Genomic DNA, 25141 nt, shown 5'->3' on the forward strand with positions numbered 1-25141 from the left:
AGTCACCAAGAGACCGTCTTGGAAGAAGGTGGCACAACTCTTTACATACTGACATGTGTGTAATAATGTAAAGTATAAATACAAGTACTGATGGAAAGAGAAGGGGAAGAAAAAACTTTTAAAATCACATCTGAGTTTGATATATCTGTTTCCCTTTAAAGGGGAATTTAATATCTAATATAAAAGTCTAAAACTATTGTATCTGTTTACTGAAACATTATAAGAACTCCTCAAAATAATGAGCCCTCTCACCATATTAAAAAAAAATACACTTTACTTATCAGAGCTGTGTATGTTCATTTGACATATAAGAAAATTGCAGCTGAGAGAAAAGGAAGTGATCTGAGCAAGGGTAGTGGCAGGATAACAGACAGAATTCTCCAGAGGTCTTGAGAACTAATTTCAAAAACTGTATATATGCAATGCTGAATGTGAGGTGAAGGAAGAAACATCAAGGAAAACCCTTAATGATCAATGACAAAACAAAAGTGCCATAAATAAACAGCATTCTACATGGCATATCGTGGACACTCAAAGAGTATTTATGAAATGATGTAACACCTCTGTTGAACGAAAAATAACATGTACACATTAAAAAAGATATGTGTAAAAGATGAGAGTATTTCCAGGATGTAAAAAGTAAATATTTTTATAGAATTAATAAATAAGTGCATAGTAAAGACTGGAAGAAATATATTAAAATGCTAATAAGGGCTATCTCTGGTTGACAAAATGCAGTTCCAGTCTAAATTCCTCACAACATGTTTATTTCTTTTATAATCACACATGTATAAAAAAAGTTTTAGAATATATTTTAATAAAAATATACCTCATAATATAAAATAAAGCACCTATACATGTATGTTTTTAATAACTTTTAAAAGAAATGTTTAGAAGCAAGAGAGCATAATGACTGAAAGTGAGGACTTTGAAGTCAAGAGTTGTAGTTCTGAATCTTGGTTCTCAAACTCACAAGTCATGTGACCTGGGCAAGCTACTTAATCTCCCCTTTTCTGTTTCCCCACACTATAAGAGTATAATATCATATGGTTATGTTTAAAGCATCATATGAGCTAATCAAAGTGAAAGGTAAGTGATTAACAAAAGCCTACAATGCAGTCGTATTATCGCTATTACAAACTGACCTTTAAAAAATAAATGGACTGAAGTCAAAATAGTGACCCACTTTTTTGTTTTATTTCAGAGATCCAACATAGACCCTACAGACACAGCTTTAGAATTTACCTGTCACTGATAGAAACCAGAAAATCTTTAGGAGTAGAAGAAAATAATTCATAATTTGCAATATCAAGCTGCTTTACTTGAATTGGTTCACAAAGTTCAATAACAAACCTTCAAAAAGAACAAAAGACAATTACTTAAACCAATCAACAGTTCATTTTAAATATGACATTAACAGTTTCCATAAATTAGACTACCATGAAAAGTTGTTCATTAAAATGTTAAGGAGGGTATGTAGCCTGAGTTGTCTATACGAAACATCTTTAAATACTTCCCAACGATATCATTAGTGGGGCAAAAAAAAAAAAAACCTGTAAATAAAACAATATTGATTTTGCTCCACCATCGTTTTTAAAAGATTCTTTTTTTAGATAACACTCATTCTTGGAGAAGGGATGACTTTCCTAAAAACAGACAGTGATGGTGTAAAATGACTAGTCTGGAGGACAGTTTGGCATATACATTGCCTTAAAAAGTTATCATAGTCTTCGATTTAGTTCTCAGAAATTTATCTTAAGGATTCAAAGCTTCAGATGTCCACCTTTGTATATATATTTTGCTATATTGAAGCACACCAGTCTATAAGAGCGGGGGGGGGGGGAGGAAATCAACTTAAATATTTAGCAAAAAGAATTAACAAATTATGGTTCATCCAGACAATGAAATACTAAGCAGCCATTAAAACTGGTACTAAAACCTATTATTTCATTTACATAAAAATCTAGAGACTATAAACTACTTTACAGTAACAGAAAGCAGATCTGTAATTGCTGTGGGAGAAGAGAGTTTGTGAGAAATTACAAAGAGGTATGATGAAACTTTTGGGAATGATGGATGTTTGTTATCTTTATGGTGGTGATGATTTCAGATACATAAATGTCAAAACTTACCAAATTATACACTTTGACATGTAGTTTATTGTACATGCAATTTACTGTATGTCAACTATACCTCAATAAAGCTCTTTTTTTAAAAATGATGCTATGATTTACATTTATTAACATGCAAAGATGTCAAAAATACTGCTGCTTAGGAAAAAATTAAAAGTATGGTTCCATGTGCATAAAATTGAATATAGCACAGCATTGGGGGAAAATAAATACCCATGACATCTAACACTCTAATCACTGCTTTGATAAATTATCAAAGGAGATTTATAGAAAGACAATTAAATGCTAAATAAATCAAAAGCATTATAATTAAGATAGTGTTTAATCTTGGAGAGCAACAGACTTAAGTCCCAGGAGATGGTTAAAAAACAAAATCAGGTTTCAGAGAAAGGCTCATGAAGAGAGGAAACTAACACCTGCTGAATGCTTACTCTGGATCAGATACCATGTTTTATGATTTTTACCCATCCTTTGATTTAATTCGTACAACCAAATTGCAAGGGATATTATCACCATTTCATAGAATAAATCAATAAACACTAATTGACTACTTCACATTTTTCCCCAGGATGTAGCTGAGCATATAGCCGTCCATCAGAGACTGTATCCTAAGCTCAGTCATGTTTATTAGTTCTCAAGGGTCTATCTAGCCAGCATGTTATGACTAAAAAAGTAAAATGTATTGGCTGGCTGCAGTGGCTCACGCCTGTAATCCCATTACTTTGGGAGGTTGAGGCGGGCAGACTACTTGAGGTGAGGAGTTCAAGACCAGCCTGGCCAACATGGTGAAACCCCATCTCTACTAAAAATGCAAAAATTAGCCAGGCGTGGAGGCGGGTGCCTGTAATCCAAGCTACTTGGGAGGCTGAGGCAGGAGAATCGCTTAAACACAGGAGGTGGAAGCTGCAGTGAGCTGAGACTGTGCCACTGCACTCCAGCCTGGGCAACAGAGCGAGACTCTGTCTCAAAAAAAAATTACGAAAGTAACATGTAATAAAAAGGATCAGAAATTTTTTAATGGAAAAAAAATTGGTAGAGAAGGTCTAATTCTCCATAGAAACCACCGAAGAATCTGCATATTAATTACTAGAAAATAAGGCAATATAAGAAGGTAGTCCGATATAAGATCCATATGTAAAAACTGCATAATTGTATACAACAAAATGTAATTTTAAAGAGATATCATTTACAATAGTAACAAAACAAAATTTTTTAAAAAGCTGCCCGGGAAGAAAATTAACCAAAGATATGTAATGCTTTCACGGAAATTTTTTAAAAAATAACTTTATTGAAAGACATTAAAGACAACAAAGAAAGATATGCCCTGCTTATGGATACAAAACCTCAGTATCTGAAAGTCATTTAAAGATCCAATAAAATTCCAAACAAAATTCCCATATGACATTCAAGGAATTCAAAAGGGAAAGTCTAAGATTTATTTTTTGACTGATTTTTTTTTTTTTAGACGGAGTTTCACTCTTGATGCCCAGGCTGGAGTGCAATGGCGCAATCTCAACTCACTGAAACCTCCACCTCCTGAGTTCAAGCAATTCTCCTACCTCAGCCTCCCGAGTAGCTGGGATTACAGGTGACTGCCACCACACCCAGCTAATTTTTTGTATTTTTAGTAGAGATGGGGTTTCGTCATGTTGGCCAGGCTGGTCTCAAACTCCTGACCTCAGGTGATCCACCCACCTCAGCCTCTCAAAGTTCTGGGATTACAAGTGTGAGTCACCGCGCCTGGCCAACAGTCTAACATTTATAAGGAAAACCAGAAGCAGAAGAATAGCCAAGTGAGTCCTGAAGTACAAAACTTGCCTTATCAAATATTAAGAGCTACAAAGCTAAGTGGTGTCATTGCAGGTAATGGTAAATTGACCAATGAAAGAGAACAGAGAATACAAAAAAACAAAATGTATATAAGGGAACTTAACAATAAAGGTTGCATTCGAAATCAGAGGGGAACATGTAAACTACTGAATAAACAACTATCTAAACAGAAAAAATGGGGAGAAGGAATGAACCCTTCCTGTATACCATAAATAATATAAAACTATAAACAATTTCAGGAGAATAAAAACCTAATATAAAGTGCAAAGTTTTTAAATTCTAGGAAATACATGAAATAATATCTTTATAACCTCAGGGCAGGGAGAAATCTCTGACATTAAAAACAGAAAATCCCAACATTGTAAGATAGATAAATTCAACTATGTGAAAATTAAAATAGTTCGTTTCCTCAAGACACTATAAGCCACGTGCAGTGACTCACATCTGTAATACCAGGGCTTTGGAGGCTGAGGTGAAAGGATCACTTGAAGCTCGGTGTTCAAGACTAGCCTGGGCAACATGGCAAGACCCGGTCTCTGCAAAAAGTTAAAAAATAAATTAGCTGGATGTGGTGGCACGCTCCTGGGAGACCATGGCACTGCACTCCAGCTTGGGCAAAAGAGTGAGACTCTGTTTCAAAAAAAAAAAAAGGGGGGGGGGGGGGCTACTATAAAGAAATTAAAAGGACAGTCCATAAACCAGAGAAGGAAGATAAGTGTAACATACACAGCTTAAATGTCCTATCCAGAGTTCTACAAAATAGACTAAGTTGTGCCCATTCTATAAGACAAAATGCCAAGTCTACCTAGACTTCTACTAGACAATAAGAAAAATCAAACACATAAATCAACAGAAAACAGAGGAAAAGATAGACTGCACATGAGAGGAAAAACTGAATGGCAAACACATGAAGATATGCTCAATCTCATTAGTGATCAGGGACTGACACCTCTCTAGGATACAAGTGCCATGGCAACAGAGATCTCAGTTTATGTTGTGAAAAAATGTTTTTCTAGTATCAGCGGCATAACAGGTACTCAATAAATATCAAATCAAAACATGAAAGAATAGGAAGACTGGGTATTCTAAAATGTCACTTAACCCAAAATTCATCTACAGAGTTGATAAAATTCCAATGGAAATGTCAGCATTTTTTATAGCACTTAAGATAATTCTAAAATTTAAAAGAAAAAACAATGGGGCAATAACAGTGAAGGCACTTTGAAGAGGATGAGGTATACAAATTCACTCTTTCAGATGTTAAGACTTATAAAGCTATTGTTAGACAGTATGGTCTTACTGTTCCCTTAGATGAGGTTGGGGGGGAAATCTACTTAAACCAGGTGAAATCAGTTAAAGATGTTCTAAGGCTCTTGAATCACACAATGAAAAGACACATACATAAATGTGCAAAAAGTAATATATAAATACATACCTACAAACATAAATATAATCATGTGTCACTTAACAGGGATACATCTGAGAAATGCATCAGTAGGTGTTTTGTCACAATCACAGAGTGTACTCACACAAACCTAGATGGTATAGCTTATTTATACATCTAGGCTATACAACTATTGCTCCTAGGCTACATACTTGTAGAGCATGTTGCTGTATTAAATATTGTGGGCAACTGTAACACAATGTTAAGTATTTGTATGTCTAAACATAGAAAAGGCATAGTAAAAATACGGTATTATAACCTACGGGACTACCTTCATACATGCAGTCCATCGTTGACTGAAATGTGTCATTATATGACATATACCATACATGCTGTCTGGCAGAAACATTAAAATACAAATGGGTAGCTATGATCACTCATTCTGCAAACCATAATAAAAAAATGACTGCTTCATATGACTTCATCCCAGCATGGCTTTGCTTGAAATACAAAATTTTTGAGCATAAAAATTTGTCACTGACAATAGAGGCTTTTACAAATAAAAACAAAAACCTCAAAATATTTAGATTATGATCTCAAATAATCATTTCTTCAATTCAATTTACAAATTGAATGGCATAAGGAAAAATTAAGTTTTCAAAATCCATCCCTTACTCCCCCTCCCCTTAAGTAGTATGATTCATTTTCAAGTGGAATCTAAACGTGCACATTTCCAAAAGAAATGAAAGCCAAGAGTAGAAAAGAATAAGCATTATTTTTAAGGTTTAAAGAGTGCCTCCTTAAGTTAAAAAAAATTTTATTAATTCATTAATTCATTCAATCTAGTGAATCAACACGATGGTGGTTTTCCTCAGTTCTTTTTCAAACAGCTGCTTTCTGCAATAAAATCAAGTAATCTAATAGAACTGTTAGTATATCACATTAATTTCCCCCATATATCTTTTCCTTTTCCTATATACTTAGTTAATGGCACAATCATAGATCCAAGCAGTGAGGCCAAAATTCCAGGAAATTTCCTGGGTGCCTCTCTCTTCTTCACATCCAAATACCAACCAAAAGCTGCCAATTTTAACTGCCATAAACCTCTTTCAGATATATTCCTCTCCTCTGAATCCAACTTGCCTATGTCTTAATTATAGTCCTTATTTCTCACTCAGGTTATGACAATAGGTTCCAAACCATGCTTACAATTCCATTCTGTAGGCCACCCTTTGAGGACAAGCCTTCCTAAAATGCCAGTGAGATCATGTCACTTCCTTACTTAAATCAAATACTGTACTTCATGGTCTTTAAGTTCAAAAATGTTTAAGTTGGGTATACATAGCACCGAATGGCCTACTTATAGATAAATGAATGCTCCAGGCTTATGTTCCACCCCTACTCTCATGGCACCTTTCTTCTTGTAATACCTAACAGTCACCCAGAAGAAACATACTCCTTTTCAGCATTACCCCCTTATTCTTACAGTTCCTGAATACTTCTGACTCATTCATCTGCCACTTCCTATTAATCCTTCAAGATTCAGCTCAGGAATTACCTCTTCCAGGAAGCCTTCTCTCATCTCCTCTTCCAGTTACACATCATCACTCTTTCAATAACACCCTTTCAACAGTACTTTTTATACCATTTCATAATTGTTTAACCAGGTCTGTCACTTTTTTCTTTTTGTGACCTCCTCAAAAGGAAAGGAAGGCATTCTGTCCTCAGTTTTGCATAGTATCAGCACTAATCAATCATAAATGCTTGTTAAATGATTAACCCTAATGCAAAAGCTTAACATAATATGCATATATATGCAGAATGTACTCTTTAAAACTGTCTATTACTCACCAAATTTTAGTGCTGCAAGGATTCAACATATAAAGATCCATATTTTCTATAAGAATAGCAGATGTGCTCTATTTTAAAAAGAGGAAAGGAAACAAATTACTTTAGGAATAATGAAGAAAGTATTTATTTTAACTTTAAAGTTTTCTAGGACTTCTGTATTTTTAGATCTTAAGTACACCTAAGACTTTAAAACACTCACTTGGGAAAAAAGCATAAAAGTAGCTAAGATTCACCATTCATGGCTACAGCATTAAATTAAGTGTCACGACAGTACATTTAAAATTCAATGTCTGTTACTTTAAAGAAAAAAATAATATTTTAGTTAGTTCCTTTTTAAAATTTCATACGGTTTTTAAAAGTTAAAAAATGCAGGGTAAAATATATCAGTGAATATAAATAAGAATTCATACAAGATAATGTTTTGAAAAGCATATTCTGCTTTTGTTAGGGAATAAGGAAAATATCTCACATTAAAATATAGTTCCCAGTAAACAAATGCCTATATTTTTAAAAGTTGTTAATTTCCTATATATATAAAATTTTATACTTAAGTACCTACCTTGGCTTCTGGATTAGCTGCTAGAATTTTGGCACCGCATTCTACTGAGGCATAATTATTTCGATTTTTCTGGACCTTTTTGGTGGCATGTGAACCTCCATTAGAAGATGGATGCATTGACTGACCTGCAGACAAACCTTATCATAAATATACATATATTTGATTACGACTGAAAATACCTCTAGCAACACTGATCTCAAAAGCAATAAGCTGTCTTCTAGAAAAGAATAGGTTTTAACACTTGAGAGAATATTTTAAAAATTTACAAAAAATCAAAGTGCTCCACCTCAACAGCTTTAAAATATCCCCCAGAAACAAATTAACTACAAAATTCTACACTAATTTATGTCTAAGTAATATAACTCACAAAATGAAGCTTGTCCATGAGAATCAAAGCTTTCTGTATTTACATCTATTATAAACATCTATTAAGGATGTATTTTTTAAATTATTATTATTTTTTTACGCTCTGGGGTACACACGCAAGACGTGCAGGTTTGTTACATAGGTAAACATGTGCCACGGTGGTGTGCTGCACCTAACAACCCATCACACAGGGAATAAATTAACTATAATTTTAGTCACCCTCCTCTCCCTCATAACATAAGCAAGCTTTTCTTTAGGTATGTTCTTGAAACACCATATGTAAAACACCTTTTGGTAAGTTAAAGAATATTTTAAACTCAAGGATTTTATGCAAGTTCTTTTTGAGTTCCACATGAATTTTAAAATAGCTTCCATGCCTCAATTTTCCTTGTATTAACTGTGATGGAAATCACTGCTATGCCTTATTTTATGCTCGCTTAATAATTTACAAGAATGGATTTCAATTAAAACTAGAACTGTATGTAATTATATACAGGTACATGATATATGGATGGATCAACAGCAACTTGGTAAGTTTCACCTTTAAAAAGTTTTCAAAAGTAAGTTTTATTTTGTTTTACCAATCAAAAAAAGAAAGCATATTAAAACTACACCATAAACTTAAAAAAAAAAAGAAAATGTTTAAAGAACTCAAATACTTCCTTACTTTTTTCTTTTTCTACTTCCATAACTTTCTTCTTCCATTCATCAAATGTTGGTATATCTTCCGGATCTTTGGGACTTGTTACAGATGTAGGGTCAATGTCTCCTGGTTTTGTATAATCAGAGCTCTGAAAGAAACACCAAAAAATAAGAAGACTTCAACTTTCAAATAATACAAATAAATTTTAGAAATAAATACAAATGTTTCTGTCAAATTAAAGTTCCAATTTATAATGAATGATTATATTTTGAAAAAATAAAAAAGGTAAAAAGAAAAGTTTTGGTTTACTGAAAGGTTGAATTTCTCTTGAGATAATTAAAACATTCTATTTAGGATGTGTTCCTTCACTTGTTAGTGATATAAGCATAGGTCGTTAAAAAAAATAATTACAATTACTCATACATAGTCTATACAAATGAATAAATTGTATACTTGCCATGCATCCACCTTAAAATATAAGTTAAGATAATACATCCATTAAAGGAATCTAGATAATTTTAGATGTTTTATTTCCACAAAATCCTTAAAAAGAAACACTGTGTACACAAAAATTTTAAGGCACATTAAAAAATCTAAATGTGAAAAAACAAGACTTTACATTTTAGAAGAAAATTTAAAAATCTTTATAAATCATGTTAACAAGATGCAGAATGCATATATCATTTTTAAAAGCTGATACATTTGGCTAGGCTAACCATAAATGACACGGAAGAATAAGTCACACACCGAGAGCAGTATCTGCAATACATTCAGTCAACAAACTATTATCAAGTATAAAGAGTATCAACAAATCAAATAAGGGGATGGGGTGGGTGGGAAGCAAAGAATAAAATCAATAAATCCACAAAAAGATATACAATTCAGTAATAATCATGGAATCCAAATGAAAGCCTGAGATATCATATAAATCAGAGGTCTACAATCTTTCTGAAACCAGTGGCTAGTTTCATGGAAAACAATTTTCCCATGGACGGGGTAGGGAGATAATTTTGGGATGAAACTGTTCCACCTTAGATCATAAGGCATTAGATTCTCATAAGGAATGCACAACCTAGATCCCTCACATGTGCAGTTCACAATAGAGTTCACACTCCTATAAGATTCTAACGCCACCACTGATATGACAGGAGGCAGAATTCAGGCGATAATGCTTGCTTACCCACCACTCACCACCTGTCGTGCAGCCTGTTTCCTAATAGGCCATGGACTGGTGCTGGTCTGCGGCCTGGGGGTTGGGGCATGCTGAGATAAATTATACAAATCTAATGGAGTTTAAAGTGTGATAGTCTGTGGCCACGTGTGAAATGTCTGTTGAGCCAAGAGAAATCTATCAGACTGCTAAAAGGTTTAAAATTTAACAATATTAAGATGTGCATAATCCCTAAATACACCCCATGTATAAATCTAAGTGAAAACACTCACGTGTCCAAAAGATATGATAAGAATGTTCATTAGAGCATTGCTTTTAATACCAAAAATAATAACCTAAACATCCATTAAATGAGGAACAGATAAACTGTAGTAGTCACTATAAACAGAGCAGTGGAAACAATGAACGAATCTCAAAAACAATGTTGAATAAAATGTTACTTATGGCAAGAACATCATTTATATTAAACTATGCCATATAATATTTATTGTTTATACTTATTGAAAAACTCTAAAACTAAACAAAAAACCACTAAATTCAAGATAGTGATTATATCTGAAGACAAGAGAAGGAATATTGGGGAAGGGCACACAATCTTGTGACTTTTTTCCCTCTTAAACTGAATAATGAATACACAGACATTTATTCCATTATTGAATCATGTCTAAAACAAAGTTTTGATGTATTCATTAACACTATCTTGAGAAGTGTACAAAATCTATTAGATAGCAAACTCTGGTAAACAATATAAGTCTCATTTAGTATATATTTGCTATATAAGAGCATGCTTTTGAGCACTAACATGAAATATTCACAACTTCTGGGACTATTTCTTTTTTCTTCAAAGGAAGTAGAGTCATTTCCAAACCCCCTTTTAGGAAGACAGCAATTTGGTCCCCACCCAACTTCCATCTTAGAGTGCTTTACAGAACAAGTTGATTTACTAAATGAAGTCTATAGCTATTTAAAACAACACATGGCAGAAAAAGATAAAAGAGCTAGTATTACTACTAATTTAATTTTTTCAATTAGATAACAAAAATCTAGTTTGAATATAAGGAAGGAGACAGGACTTGATTGATTCTGCAGGCAGGGCTCAGACACTGAACCATATGGATGACTAGATAAAACAGGCCAGGAGCAGTTTCCATAAGACACGCCCACCAGCATGCCTTGTCAATTTAGCATTGCCATGGCAACACCTAGAAGTTACCACTCCTTTCCATGACAAGGATCCAGCAACCTGGAAGTTACCACCATTTTCCTAGAAATTTCTGCATAAACCACCCCTTAAATTTGCATATAATTAAAAGCGGGTATAAATACGCAGAACTGCCTCTGAGCTGCTACTCTAGGCACCCTGCCTGTTGGGTAGCCCTGTTCTACAAGGAGCAGTACTTCTGCTGCTGCTGTATAAAGCCACTTCAATAAAAGTTGCTGTTTAACACTACCAGCTCGCCCTTTAATTCTTTCCTAGGTGAAGCCAAGAACCCTCCTGGGCTAAGCTGGGGGCTTCTCTGTCCTGAAACATCTGGTAACCGCGAAGGGATGAAGAAAGCAGAGATGGTGGTGAGAGGAAGAGAGGCAAGATGATGCAACAGCAGAGATGGAGAGAAGGTGATTGGCAAGAGCCAATGAGAGATGGCAGTCAGAGAAGCAGTGAGAAAACAGCAAGGGACAAGAGACAGCAGTTAACAAGACAGCGAGAGATGGCAGTGTGTGAGATGAGCAGAGAGGTAACTAAGCAGAGCTGTAATGCCTGAGCTCTAACACTAATCAAAGGCTCTTTTGAGAGCCACCATTTTTCCTGGCAGACAGCACAGCTGAGCAGATGAGAAAGTGGCTATAGTGCCACTGCCTCATATGGGACCCACTGCTCTGACAGGCAGACCAGTAGGTCACCAGTCCCTGTGCAAGCTCCTCCCACTGCAGCAGCTGAGCCCACTCTAGATGAGGGAACCTGGAGGGACCTTCGCCCAAGTCCCACGGGGAAGACTGGTCACATTTTGGCTTCTGTGGCTACCACCCCCCATAATATCAGGTAAGCTAGGGAACAAAAGCCTTTGGCTAAGTGGTCAGTTAAAAGCCCCCATCATTAGTGTGCCCTGAAACATATCCTAAGCACTTCTTCCACTGGTTCTCGCCCTTCTATTTTATTATTCCACCAGTCATTCCATTTTCAATCCTAAAATGTATGCAGTCTTATTGTTTGCTTTTAACTTTCTGTTAACTGTATGTGGGCAACTGTTTAAGGTGGGACACTTAGTTGTGAGAGGTTCCCCCAGTGTGTTGACTGTGGGACACCAGAGTCACATTCTGTGACCTCAACTTGATTGTGGGACACTGCTGGTTGCACCCTGGGTACGCCAGGTTTTTCGGCATTAGTGAGGGGACCCTCATTGGCTGAAATGCAGGCACTCTGGGTTTTCAGCATTGGTATTCTAGACTGCACCCCAGATGCTCTGGGGTTTCTGGCATTAACATTCCCTTTAGGACTGTGGGTTATAGCCCCTCTCCCTAGGGGAATATTAGTCTTGCCCTTTTGTGTCCTAAAGTTAAAAGTATTATTTTCCTAATAGCCAGTTGCAAGCCCCTTCTTGGAAGCTGTCTTATAACTGCTTTGCTTGTAACTGTCCCTCTTGGTCAAAGGAACTGGGAGTTCACAGGCTACTGACCTCAAATGGACAGACACCTACAGCAGCTGACAAGTGGCTACCTTTTTTCTCAGTGTCTCCACTACCAGGTAGGTTCTCCAGCAAGTCAGGGCCTCTGAGGTCTCCCCTTTGGCAACCCTTTCCTAGGCAAATTATTTATGTTCATAGGCTTTAAAATGTTTTAAATGGCATGAGAATAGATAGAATAGAATAGAATAGAATAGAATAGAATAGAATAGAATAGAATAGAATAGAATAGAATAGAATAGAATAGGATTGAGCTTATTGTATGGTATAAAATCTAAAAATGATAAAATGGTCCTCCTCTATAAAATTCTAATGTCTGGTAGGCAGTTCAGGATTTCTTGCTAGGTTTACATAAAATGTGCTAAAGAAATGTATTTTTTATTGGGAAAACATTTTTTGTTTAATTTGGAAGTTATTAAAAGGGAAGTTCAAAATATGAGGAAACCATTAAGTAGAAAAGAGAGACATAAAGAATGTTATGGATAGAAATGTTTTCTCTCTGTTTTGCAAAGAAGGATATAAAAAAGAGTAATTTTATATGAGGGAGAAATCTTGCATAGTAAATTCTTGTCCTAAAGTAAAATGTCTGGTTATTCAAGAAAGAGGTAACATAGGACAATGTATTAGTCCATTCTCACACTGCTATAAAGAACTACCTGAGATTGGGTGATTTATGAAAAAAAAAAAAAAAAAGGTTTAACTGACTCACAGTTCTGCAGGCTGTACAGGAAACACAGTTGAGGAGGCCTCAGGAAACTTACAATCATGGTGGAAGTGTGAAGGGGAAGCAAGTACCTTCTACACATGGTGGCACAGGAGGAAGAGAATGAAGGGGGAAGTGCAACACACTTTTAAACAATCATATCACGTGAGAACTCATTCATTACCAAGACCCTGGGCAGCTCCACCCCTGTGGTTCTACAGGGTAGAGCCCCCATAACTGCTTTCAGGAGCTGGTGTTGACTGCCTGCAACTTTTCCAGGTGCACAGTGCAAAGTGTTGGTGGATCTAACATTCTGGGGTCTGGAGGATGGTGGCCCTCTTCTCACAGCTCCACTAGGCAGAGCCCCATTTGGGATGCTGGGGGTTGGGGGTTCCCACCCCATGTTTCCCCTCTGCACTGCCCTAGTAGAGGTTCTCCATGAAGGCTCTGTTCCTGCAGCAGACTTTTGCCTGGACATCCAGACTTTTCCACACATCCTCTGAAATCTAAGCAGAAGTTTCCAAACCTCAATTCTTGCCCTTTTTGCACTCATAGAATCAATACCACATGGAAGCTGCAAAGGCTTGGGGCTTGCACCCTTTGAAGTAATGGCCTGATCTGTACCTTTGCCCCTTTCAACCACAGCTGAAGCTGGAGCAGCTGGGATGCAGGGTGCCATGTCCTGAGGCTGTACAGAGCAGCAGGACACTGGGCCTGGCCCACGCAACCGTTTTTCCCTCTTAGGCCTCCTCGCCTGTGATGGGAAGGGCTGCCATGAAGGTGTCTGAAACGCCCTAAAGGCATTTCCCCCACTTTCTGGGCTATTAACATTTGGCTCCTCTTTACTTATGCAAATTTCTGCAGGCTTGAATCCCTCCCCAGTAAATGGGTTTTTCTTTTCTACCACATAGTCAGGCTGCAAATTTTCCGAATTTCTATGCTCTGCTTCCCTTTTAAACATAAGTTCCAGTTTTAGGCCATTTCTTTGTTTATGCAAATGAACACAGGCTTTTAGAAGTAACCAGGCCACATCCTGAATACTTTACTGCTTAGAAATTTCTTCTGCCAGATACCTTAAATCATCTCTCTCAAGTTCAAAGTTCCACAGATCCTTAAAGCAGAGGCACAACACCACCAGTCTCTTTGCTAAACCACAGGAAGAGTCACCTCTGTTCAAATTCCCAATGAGTTCCTCATCTCCATCTGAAACCACCTCAGCCTGAATTTCACTGTCCATATCACTATCAGTATTCTGGTCAAAACCATTCAACAAGTCTCTAGGAAATTCCAAACTTTCTGTTATCTTCCTGTCTTCTTCTGAGCCCTCCAAACTGTCCAACCCTGCCCATTACCCAGTTCCAAAGTCACTTCCATATTTTCAAGTATCTTTTGAACAATGCCCTACTTCTCTGGTACCAATTTTCTGTATTAGTCTGTTCTCACACTGCTATAAAGAACTACTTGAGACTGGGTATTTTATGCAGAAAAGAGGTTTAATTTTTAATTGACTCACCATTTCTCGGGCTGAACAGGAAGCATGGTTGGGGAGGCCTCAGGAAACTTAAGGTCAAAGGGGAAGCAAGTACCTGCTTTACATTGCCGTGCAGGAGGAAGAGAGTGAAGGGGGAAGCACTACACACTTTTGAACTACATCTCATAAGAAGTCATTCACTATCACAAGAACAGCAAGGGGAAATTCCACCCCCACGATTCAATCACCTCCCATCTGGCCCCTCCTCTAACATGTGGGGATTACAACTCAACATGAGATTTGGGTGGGGACACAGAGCTAAACCGTATCAGACAAGTCAGAAAATTCAAGCATGTTGTAGAGGGTCTGTGTTATGTCATGACAAGGTTCATAAAGGAGACTTTATAAAAGAAATTTTGTGTATGATTGAACTTGTCATAATTAGAAGGAAATTGCTTATAATACATTTGCTAAAGAACAGTCTAGCCGGGTGCAGTGACTCACCCCTGTAATCCCAGCACTTTGGGAGGCCAAGGCGGGTGGATCACTAGGTCAAGAGATCGAGACCACCCTGGCCATGGCCAACATGGTGAAACCCCGTTTCTACTAAAAATACAAAAATTAGCTGGGCATGGTGGCGCATACCTGTAGTCCCAGCTACGGGAGGCTGAGACAGGAGAATCACTTGAACCTGGGAGGCGGAGGTTGCAGTGAGCAGAGATCGCACCACTGCACTCCAGCCTGGCAAAAGAGCAAGACTCCGTCTCAAAAATAAATAAATAAAAGAATGGTCTACATGTTAAAACTCAATTTTCTTAAAATGTTGATTTGCTAAATTACCAGAAATTTTGCTTTTTAATCCTGTAATCTACTCTTTTGAAAGCTTTTCGGATTCATTTTAACTCTTTTAGCTTTTTTTGTCAGCTCCTGTGAGTTTTTCTGCTCCAACTATGACTGCCGTTGTGGCCTGATGCTAAAATGTTTAGTCTTAGAGGTCTGTGGGAGCAGTGTTTTCTTCCAGTATAGCTTAATTCTATGCTGTTGTTTCTTTTCTTGATGTGTAACCTGTTTTGGCTTTTGGTTTTGACTCTTATATTGCTTAGAAGTGTTTGGGGGGCTCCTGCCCAAATCCATTCCCTTTGGCCAGGAAGGGAGCATCTGTTCAGTCTGTTGGGGGGCTATGGATTTTGATTTTTGTTCTGTATTCCTCCTTTTTGTCAGAAGGTGCTGGATGCAATGTTAATGGCAAAGATTTTATTTTCGCCTGTGCCGATGCTAAGATATTATGCTGCCTGCTCCAGGTCCACTGTATCCCTTGGTGGGAATCCTGTGGCCAGGGGACTTGGAGTCAGGAAACTTGTAGCCAGGGGATGTTCTGGGCCAGACAAGAGTGGAGGTGAGTGGGTACTCATCGGTCCTTGAACCCTTTTGAGCAGTGGGGGAGCAAAATAGTGTAATACTTCTTTTCAATCACTTTAGCCAACCTCCCAGGAAACACCACTCTTGTCCTTGTTGGGTGTAGAGGCCATGCTAAGGCCCAATTGCAGACATCCTGTTGTCACTATTAATCTTGTTTGCTCTCCCAATTACCCTGAGCTGGTGTGGCTAGAAACATAATTCTACAGTAAATGTTTCAAAAATTATAGCATCAGGGCACCACCTTCATGGTTGCTAGATTTGTCATCAACATCCCCAGGATAAAGATTTCAATCTTCTGGCTTATCCAGAAAAATCTCACAAACATGTCCCCCAAACTGCCTAACTAACCACAGCAATCCTGAAATACCCAAACCCCTACTTGCTAAGTGGAACAAACTCTCCCTACTGAACAAATTCCACCTGAACCTCCCACCATTACCTGGACCTGGGAAGTTGGCTATGTATACCTCCAGTGCACTCATGATTCTACCTTCTGCACCTTTTGTGTTAAGGACACTAAAGCAGAAGTTTCCCTGCAATGCTCTGAATCCAACTCTAGCTGCCAACATACCAATGCCACAGTGAGGTAAATGGGATTCCACTTGAAAACAAGGAGACTATATATGGTGGCTTTTCCTGGATTAGAATATACAGGGGAAAACAACTAACTACCTAGTCTGGGAAGGTGGCAGTGCCACCCTCTTTCAGAAAATAATTGTTCAACTACCCCTATTAGAATGGGGGAAAGTATCTCTATAGACTCAAGTTGGCAACAAAGAATAAAGATCACACCCCATAGGGTCTCCGTTTGTGCCCCAATTCAGCTCATTTTTCTTTGTGGCCATGAATGGGAAGAAGTCACACCCCATAACCACTCCTGATTCCCCAGGTAGTCATCTGCTCTTTGTCTTTTAATTCTGAATAGTTAAAAGTCAACATCTGCTCTTCTAGGAGTAGCTTTCCCTTATGTATCAAAACTTGGAACTGAGGTGAATGTATGCTGACCACTCTTGCCCCTTCAGGGGCCACTGTCATGAGACCCAAATAACACCAGAAGTAAATAAGCAATAGGATTAATTCTGGCAGGAATCAGGGCAGCAGTACCCTTGGGTGGCTTTGCTTACCACAAGTGAACCCTAAACAACTTGACTCAAACCCTAGAATCCTTAGCCACCAACACAGGTCATGCACTAAAGAGAATTCAAGAGTCCCTAGACTCTTTGGCAAATGTATTTCTCAATAACAGACTAGCACTGGACTATTTACTAGCTGAACAAGGTAGAGCATGTGCAGTTATTAATAAAACCTGCTGCACATATATGAACGACTCCAGACAGGTTGAGATTAACATTCAAGAGATCTATAAGTAAACTACCTGGTTACAGATACAACCAGGGCACTTATTGCAACTATATCTGGTCAACTATCAAAAGTGCCTTCAAAAGTTTCAACCGGCTTTTAGCTACCTCTTCTAGGACCTTTGAAGGCTGTCTTGTTACTAATTTTTGGTCCTTGCCTGTTTAACCTCTTTTGTTTCATTTTGTTTTGTCTTAAAACAGTTCCAGGTAAAGAAAATGTTAGCACAAGGCTTCCAACTCATCCTGTCTCTGGGCCCCTATCAGTTATCCAGAGATTTTCACTTCTCTGGTGCTAGATAGGGCCTACACCGTAAACTCAGCAGGAAGCAGTTACAGAAGACGGATCTCTACCCTTGTGTAGCCTTCTTAAGATTACGGAGGAGTATCTAATCTCTGAGGGAGGAATGAGGTAGGGAGGTGGGATTCAATTTTGGAGGCGGGTCTTGGACATCAGATCAAATTGAGTACCAGCTAAAACAGGTCCCAGACGGAAGCAAATTTCCATAAGCCAAGCCCACCACCAGTGTGCTATGTCTGTTTACCACTGCCACAGCAACACCTGGAAGTTACCACATCTTTCCATGGCAACACCCAAAAGTTACCACCCCTTCCCATAACAATGACCTGACAACCCAGAAGTTACCATCTTTTTCCTAGAAATTTCTGCATAACTACCCATTAATTTGCATATAATTAAAAGTACATATAAGCATGACTGCACAACTGCTTCTGAACTGCTATTCTGGGCACAATGCTTATGGGGTAGCGCTACTCCACACAGAGCAGTACCTCGGCTGCTGCTGCTGCCGCTGCTGTACACTGCCACTTCAATTAAAGTCTCTGTTTAATACCACTGGCTTGCCATTTAATTCTTGCCTGGGCTAAGCCAAGAATCATCCCGGGCTAAGCACTAATTTTGGGGCTTGCCTGTCCTGCATCAGATGCATTGGGAAAATAAACAAGAAACATGCACTTAGAAAAATTTACCTAGCTGAGATACTAACAAAGTAAAGCTCAAATACAAAACCTGCAACAAAAGGAACATACATTTACCCTTTGAAGCCCAGCCAAATAAATCACTATATCCTCCTGGCAACAAATAAGAGAACAAATACAATAAAAATCACTTTGTGATGCATTGTCTATAAACAACACAACAAAACCAGTTTGTAAAGCATTCTCCATATAAGCATATAAGCACAGCAATCAATGTCTCACAGACCCTTGAAATAAAAGGCTAGCACAAGGCATGAGAAAGCAAATTCTCTCCCACTCACATAAACTTAACTGGGCAGAGTTATTCTGAAGTGGATACTAAATAAAACTATTGGCTATTAGTCGTAATGTGCTCATTATCTGTCATGATTTTTCTGGGATACTAATTCATTTAGAAAGTAATTAATACAGTTAATTAAAATTCTACTCTTTTGCCTATTAGCATAGACTCACAAACAGTTTAAGTCTCTTAGGTAATAAAGAAGTTTCAGTCTGCTAAGTTAAGGAGAACAAGCAAATCTAGGACAAAGCTAGCTGCCATGCTTGAATTTTACATTTGACATTTTTATAAATACCTTCAAAGGAGATGTGTTTTAATGTTTGTCTAATTTTATTCATGGATGTGATATCTGACAACTAAACTTTAACATATACGTAATTTGGTATCATTGAGAAAAGTAGTTCCTTCAAGATGTATGAAATGCTGAGCTCCCATAAGAAGCATCATCAAAACAGTTGGTCCCATGATAGTGAAAGTCTCCAGAATGAAGTTTAGTTAGTCGTAAGTGAAGATTCACTGAAAATACGTGAAAAAGAAAGCAGAGAACAAAAGATCCCAAATTAAAGAGGAATAAATATGGATGTGGTAGTCAGCACACTGAACTACCCTTGGACCCTATTTATTTTTGTTTTTGTTAAGTTTATGGAATATACTTCACCTCTTCAACTTAGTCATTGCTTACCTGAGGGAAGTTTAAATTGCTGTGTTGATACTACTTCAAGAAATTCTACAGTACATGAAGTCAAGGTACAACTCAGAAGGAGAAAAGAAAGTAAAACTGTTTCACTGTGATAAGCTCTGTCTTAATTATAAGAATCACACTCTAAAATATAAGGTGGTCTGGTTGTATTTTGCATACAAATAATGAAAGGTAAAATGTTCCATTAAAATAGTTCTGATTGAAGAGCCTAAATTTAACCTCGTACATTCTGAAGATAATTAAATGTAATTAGGCATATCTTCTTCTAGATAGCTTTCTAAGAAGCTGATTAAATAAGGACTTTATGTATCTGGTATCAAACAGCTGTGCGTGGCACAAAATCATTTAATAATATATAACCAAGGAGAGTTCATGCTTGAAACAACTTTATGTAATAAACACTATATTGGAGACAGAATCACTTGCTCTCAGAGAGCACAGTTCCTGTTAGTTCCACATGTTGTTGTCTACTTCATCTCCCTGATTTTACAAAAAATATAGTTAGCAAATTATTATGAGCTTAGCTAATAACAAAAATGCATTACATAAAGAAGTAAGAGATAGTGCAAGTTATATACTTACCTCATTTTTTACATTATCTGAAGCATTCAATGCAGATTTTTGATCACCACCATCCTGTTCACTTGCTGAAACTTTTGATTCAAATTCTGATTTTGTTATCTTTCCTTTACCATGTGAAGATGATACATTTTCTATATGCTGGCCAACAAGGCTATTTAAAACCAAAAGATATATTAAATAAACAGATTTTACTGGATAACAAACTCTATACAATCTCAATTCTTATAACTCATGTACAAAGTAAACCAAGGAAGAAACACAGAGAGATCAGCTTTCTCTCAAAGTGGAATTTAACATACACCAAAGTCTATTCAAACAGGACACTGCTGTTATTACAGAATCATAAGAAGGACAAACAACTGCTCCTACCCACCTGTCAGGTGGACTGACAAAGGAAGGTTGTTCAATTGGAGCACTAGCATCAAGGGCCTCACCAACATCACAATCAGTTTCAGACTGCTCGGTTTCACTTGATTTGGCTACAGGAATAGTACCAGATTTTTCTATTTCACTAAAAAAAGAAACAAGAAACATAATCTGGTAATTAAATTAACTTGAGGTAATATACATTAAAAACACTATTAGTGATTTCCAAAACATAATGTAAACCAAAGAAAGAAAATTTTAAATCATGTCAAGTCAATTGCTGACTTGATCTGTTATTGTCCTCAGCTTCTAAATAACTACCTACCAAATATTAAAATATTAGAGGTTAATATTTGGTCGTATCGAAAATAAGATTTTTAAAAATTACTTATTCTCACTGTATCTTCTCTAAAGTTTAATTTCCATGTTACTATATTAATTCTACCAGCATTAAAGTTGTTACTTATGGCATCCTTCAAAAGTCATTATCTCAAGACATTTCACTAAAATTTTAAGGTGTTCTTAGAATTTCATTTTTAAAATATAAACCTTCCTATTTTTCCCTGCCTCACCTCCATTTCATTAATCAGTCATGTTTAATATAATGGGAGTATAGAATTCACTGTTCAGATATGTGGTATCTAGCCTTAAGTTCCTTCGGAATCATTTAAATTTAAAATACTATCATTAAAGTTAAAATACTATCATTATTTCTCAACATGTCTTCTGTTCCCTGGCCCGTAATGAGACATGCTCCTAGCTGGTAACCATAACACCTTGTGCAACTCCTTCAACCCAGGCCCTTACATTCTTGAGAAGCAAGGGTGATATTAACGGACACATTTATCCTATGTACCAGTTATTCTTCTTGTACTTTATTTATATTAACTCATTTGAAAAAGGAAATGCTTATGCAGTATTAAGAGAAGGACGTTTCGTTTTGTTCTTTGGACTGTTGCAGGAAGGAGCTAGGAGAAGTACCTAACAAATTTTCTAATTTAAGGATCACTTAAACCCAAACACTCTGAATATTTATTATCAAGTTTGAAAAAGGTAGCAATTCACACAAAGACATAAAAATGAATGAAATGGCAGTGATACTTAATGGAAATGAACAACCTGACATTTGAGTTGATAATTACAGGGAAGATAATTCAAATAAGCACTGTTTCCTAAGTAGAACCTTACTTTGCTTAGACTATATAGAGATTTCACACTTGGGATCTATCAACTTCATTGAGTTAGTTAGCTAAATAAACTTGTTATAAAATCATTACATTCAAAACACACAAAGGCATGCACACACATACACACAAAACACAGTAACTGTAATTTAATTTAGGTCTGCTATATAGCCTAAACTTTAAACTTGAGTAGCAAGCTGCTTTATCTTTTAAAGAAATCTTTCTATCACTAACTAAGGAGATTCTTTTTTGTGTTTGTTTTTTGTAATGACTTACTCAAGCTTTGAGATTGGAGTGATTTCTGAGGTAGATGAGCTGGAAATATTTTCAACAGTTTCACTGTCCACAACTGCACTGGAAGACTCTTCATGCAAATCAACTGTAGGGAGTGTCTCCACCACCGGTGGACTTAACTTTTTTGACTCTGTATTCTGTTTAAAAAAAACAAGTCAACTAAATTAAATGTTGAGATTAATATATCATCTCTTTAGCAGAATAGGCATTTACGGAAAGCATTTCTGAAAAATGACAATATAAAAAATGTTCACTAAAAAAGTACTTTTATAAAAATCCTTTCTTCCAATATTACCACCCTAAGGAATATATTTCATATGAAAATACAGGCCCTACACATTTTTTCATGGCATTTCATAAACTAGGAAAGAACTTTCTCCCTACCTATTTCCTACTTTGCATCAGGAGCTACAAAGATTTCTGTCTTCTCTAATTGATGAACGCTAGTAGCAACAAAGAAACCCTATGGACAAGTACAAAACAGTACAATACATAGTTCTTGACCCTGAGCAGTTTAGGAAATAATGTGTATCAATAAGCAACAATGTATGTTCAAGTAACAACACCAGGAAGCAATAAATGATCCTTGCTGCTCCTTCAGTCTCTAATGTCCTGGGCCCTTCAGTCCTCCAAAACACAATGTGAAATCTACCTAACACCTGTTCATATTTGAAAACCTCTATCAGCACCTCCACTTCCAAGACCAACCCTAAACAGAATTAACTACTCCCTTTCCTCTATGCCTCCACTGTTCTCTGTACACTTTTATCACTGTATCTGTAACAACTCAATTGCCATTATTCATATCTCCCTCTCTTCTTCAAGTATACCATAAATGTCCTGAGTAAGAACTATGTTCTCTTGATCTTCATATTCCCAGTGTCTAGCACAGTACCTAGCACACAGTAGGTGTTTAAATGCTTCAATAAATGAATATCAAGTGAGAGGTACAAATATCATGCTCAGCTCAAGGAAAAAGAAACTAAGGACTATTATGAATTAGAAGAGCTAGGCCTTAAAGAAAAGAAGGGCCAGTACAAGAGCAGAAAAAAACCTCAAGGCATGTAGTCCAGAAAATATAAAGTATGATCATTTGGGGAATTATTTATACTGAGAAATTCACAAAAAAATATAAATAGTCGTCTGCATTTTTATGATGGAGGCCTTGAGAAAAGGACTACTGCCTTATTAGCAAATACTATATTATGATATGAACGTGTATTCATACTTTAAAAATTAGTGAGATACTTTACATGCTTTTTTTTTTTTTTGAGACAGAGTCTCACTCTGTCACCCAGGCTGGAGTGCAGTGGCGTGATCTCGGCTCACTGCAACTTCCGTCTCTTGAGTTCAAGCGACTCTCCTGCCTGAGCCTCCTGAGTAGCTGAGACTACAGACATGCGCCACCATACCCGGCTAATTTTTGTATTTTTGGTAGAGACAGGGTTTCACCATGCTGGCCAGGCTGGTCTCGAACTCCTGACCTCAGGTGATCCACTGTGCCCGGCCTACATGCTATTTTTTAATTAAGTCTTCAAAATCCGATGTGTATTTTATGCTAACAGTAAATTTCAATTTGGACTAGCCACATTTCAAGTGCTTAATGGCCACATGTGGCTAGTGGCTACTGTAATGAACAATATAGGTATAGAAGACATGGTAAGCACTTGGAAGTATCTGAACACAACTACATCATAATAAAATTTTTATGAATAATGGTAGGAGTGTTCAGGATAGTCATACAATTGTAAGGGCTACAAGTATCACTTTTCTCTTACTCCTATGCATAAACCCTTGACAATGTCTTGCAGAATCCAATAAAATGAAACTAATTCTATCACTTTAGATAACTCAGTAAGTTATAAAATAGCCCTGGCTCTTGCAAAAAGTGCAAGGTTAAAAAATAAAAAACGAAAAAAAAGAATAGCCAAGGCTGTATTTTTTTAAAAAGAAAGAATTCTCCCTCATTCTGAGTTAAAATGTGTGTTCTTTTTTTAATATTCGAGATTTTAGTTTTTCCTTAGTCCTTCTGCCTCCAGATCAAACATCCCCAGTTCCTTCAGCCATTACTGATATTAAATGGCTTCCAGATACCTCAGCATTAGCATTCTGATCAGTTTATGGTATATATATTCTAGACAATCAAATATCCCCAGTTCCTTCAGCCATTACTGATGTTAAACGGCTTCCAGATACCTCAGCATTCTGATCAGTTTATGGTGTATATATACTAGTTTTTAGTATTTTTCATAAAGTCTGGTGCACAAAATAAACAATATTCAGAATGTAATATAAGAGAGGGAAAAAACATATTTTAACCTATTATCTATTCATACCCATAATAAGTAGAAATCTTGGTATCAAAATACTCCGAGTTCTACATAAAAATACTTCCTTTTGTTCCAAGTGATTCAGGTTAGAAAGAAATTTCCTAACAACTGAAAATCTGAAGAGACAAGATACATCATAATGAACCAAAATAGAACCGAGGAAGAAACGAGGATTTACACTCAAACCTTTACTACCAAGAGACTAGTCACATTTATTATTATTATTATCTGTAATTATACATGTTCTCAAAAGTAGTACTATTAGCAGGTAAGCAATCTTAAGTCCAGTTACAGAGTACCTCAAAGTGAAAAAACTAACAATACACACACAATATGGTGACCGAACAGAGGTTTTCAACCTTGTGAAGTAGTTTGAAATGACATATTATTAAAAATCAAAGCAACATAGCTTACTTGTACATCCACAATAGAGTCATCTTTTAATTTATGTTCTTCTGGAGAAACAGGTAAATTTGAACCTGATTTTCCCAATGATTCAGCATTGATAGGTCCCTCTCTTTCATCCTATATAACAAACAACAACAAAAAAGATCACCTGATAAAACTGTTTTACAAAAGTTATAAAGCAATATGAAGACCATTTCTTTCCAACCTTTAAAACCAAAAAATTGACTTGTGTATTTGACTCTAATTAATTTCATTTGTTTACAGGATTATTGTCTATTTCCTCGAATCCCCTCATTGCTACAACACTTAAAATGTGCAATACACCAGTTCAACAACTTCATTTGATTTCTTAATAAGCATTTTAGTCTTACCATCCAGCACTGTTTTAAGCACCTAGTAAAACTCCAATAAATATCTGACAAATGAAGGTACA

General features: G+C 36.6%; 1 protein-coding gene across 4 annotated transcripts in view; it reads right to left on the reverse strand.

The window, feature by feature from the left end:
• Positions 1-25141, reverse strand: part of SUCO (SUN domain containing ossification factor) — an 83425-nt gene that overhangs the window by 36950 nt on the left and 21334 nt on the right. For 2 of the 4 annotated variants that reach the window (XM_025353608.1, XM_025353626.1), the window contains exons 3-10: positions 24715-24825; positions 21953-22107; positions 20500-20637; positions 20127-20277; positions 8790-8913; positions 7757-7881; positions 7198-7265; positions 1246-1353 (exon numbers count right to left, since the gene is read on the reverse strand). In XM_025353608.1, the coding sequence (XP_025209393.1) occupies positions 1246-1353; positions 7198-7265; positions 7757-7881; positions 8790-8913; positions 20127-20277; positions 20500-20637; positions 21953-22107; positions 24715-24825 (980 nt within the window). The remainder of the gene's footprint in view (positions 1-1245; positions 1354-7197; positions 7266-7756; positions 7882-8789; positions 8914-20126; positions 20278-20499; positions 20638-21952; positions 22108-24714; positions 24826-25141) is intronic. The other 2 variants (XM_025353597.1, XM_025353618.1) reach the window with 1 other exon arrangement.

The sequence above is a fragment of the Theropithecus gelada genome, chromosome 1 (assembly GCF_003255815.1).
Source record: "Theropithecus gelada isolate Dixy chromosome 1, Tgel_1.0, whole genome shotgun sequence".
NCBI classification, from domain to species: Eukaryota; Metazoa; Chordata; class Mammalia; order Primates; family Cercopithecidae; genus Theropithecus; species Theropithecus gelada.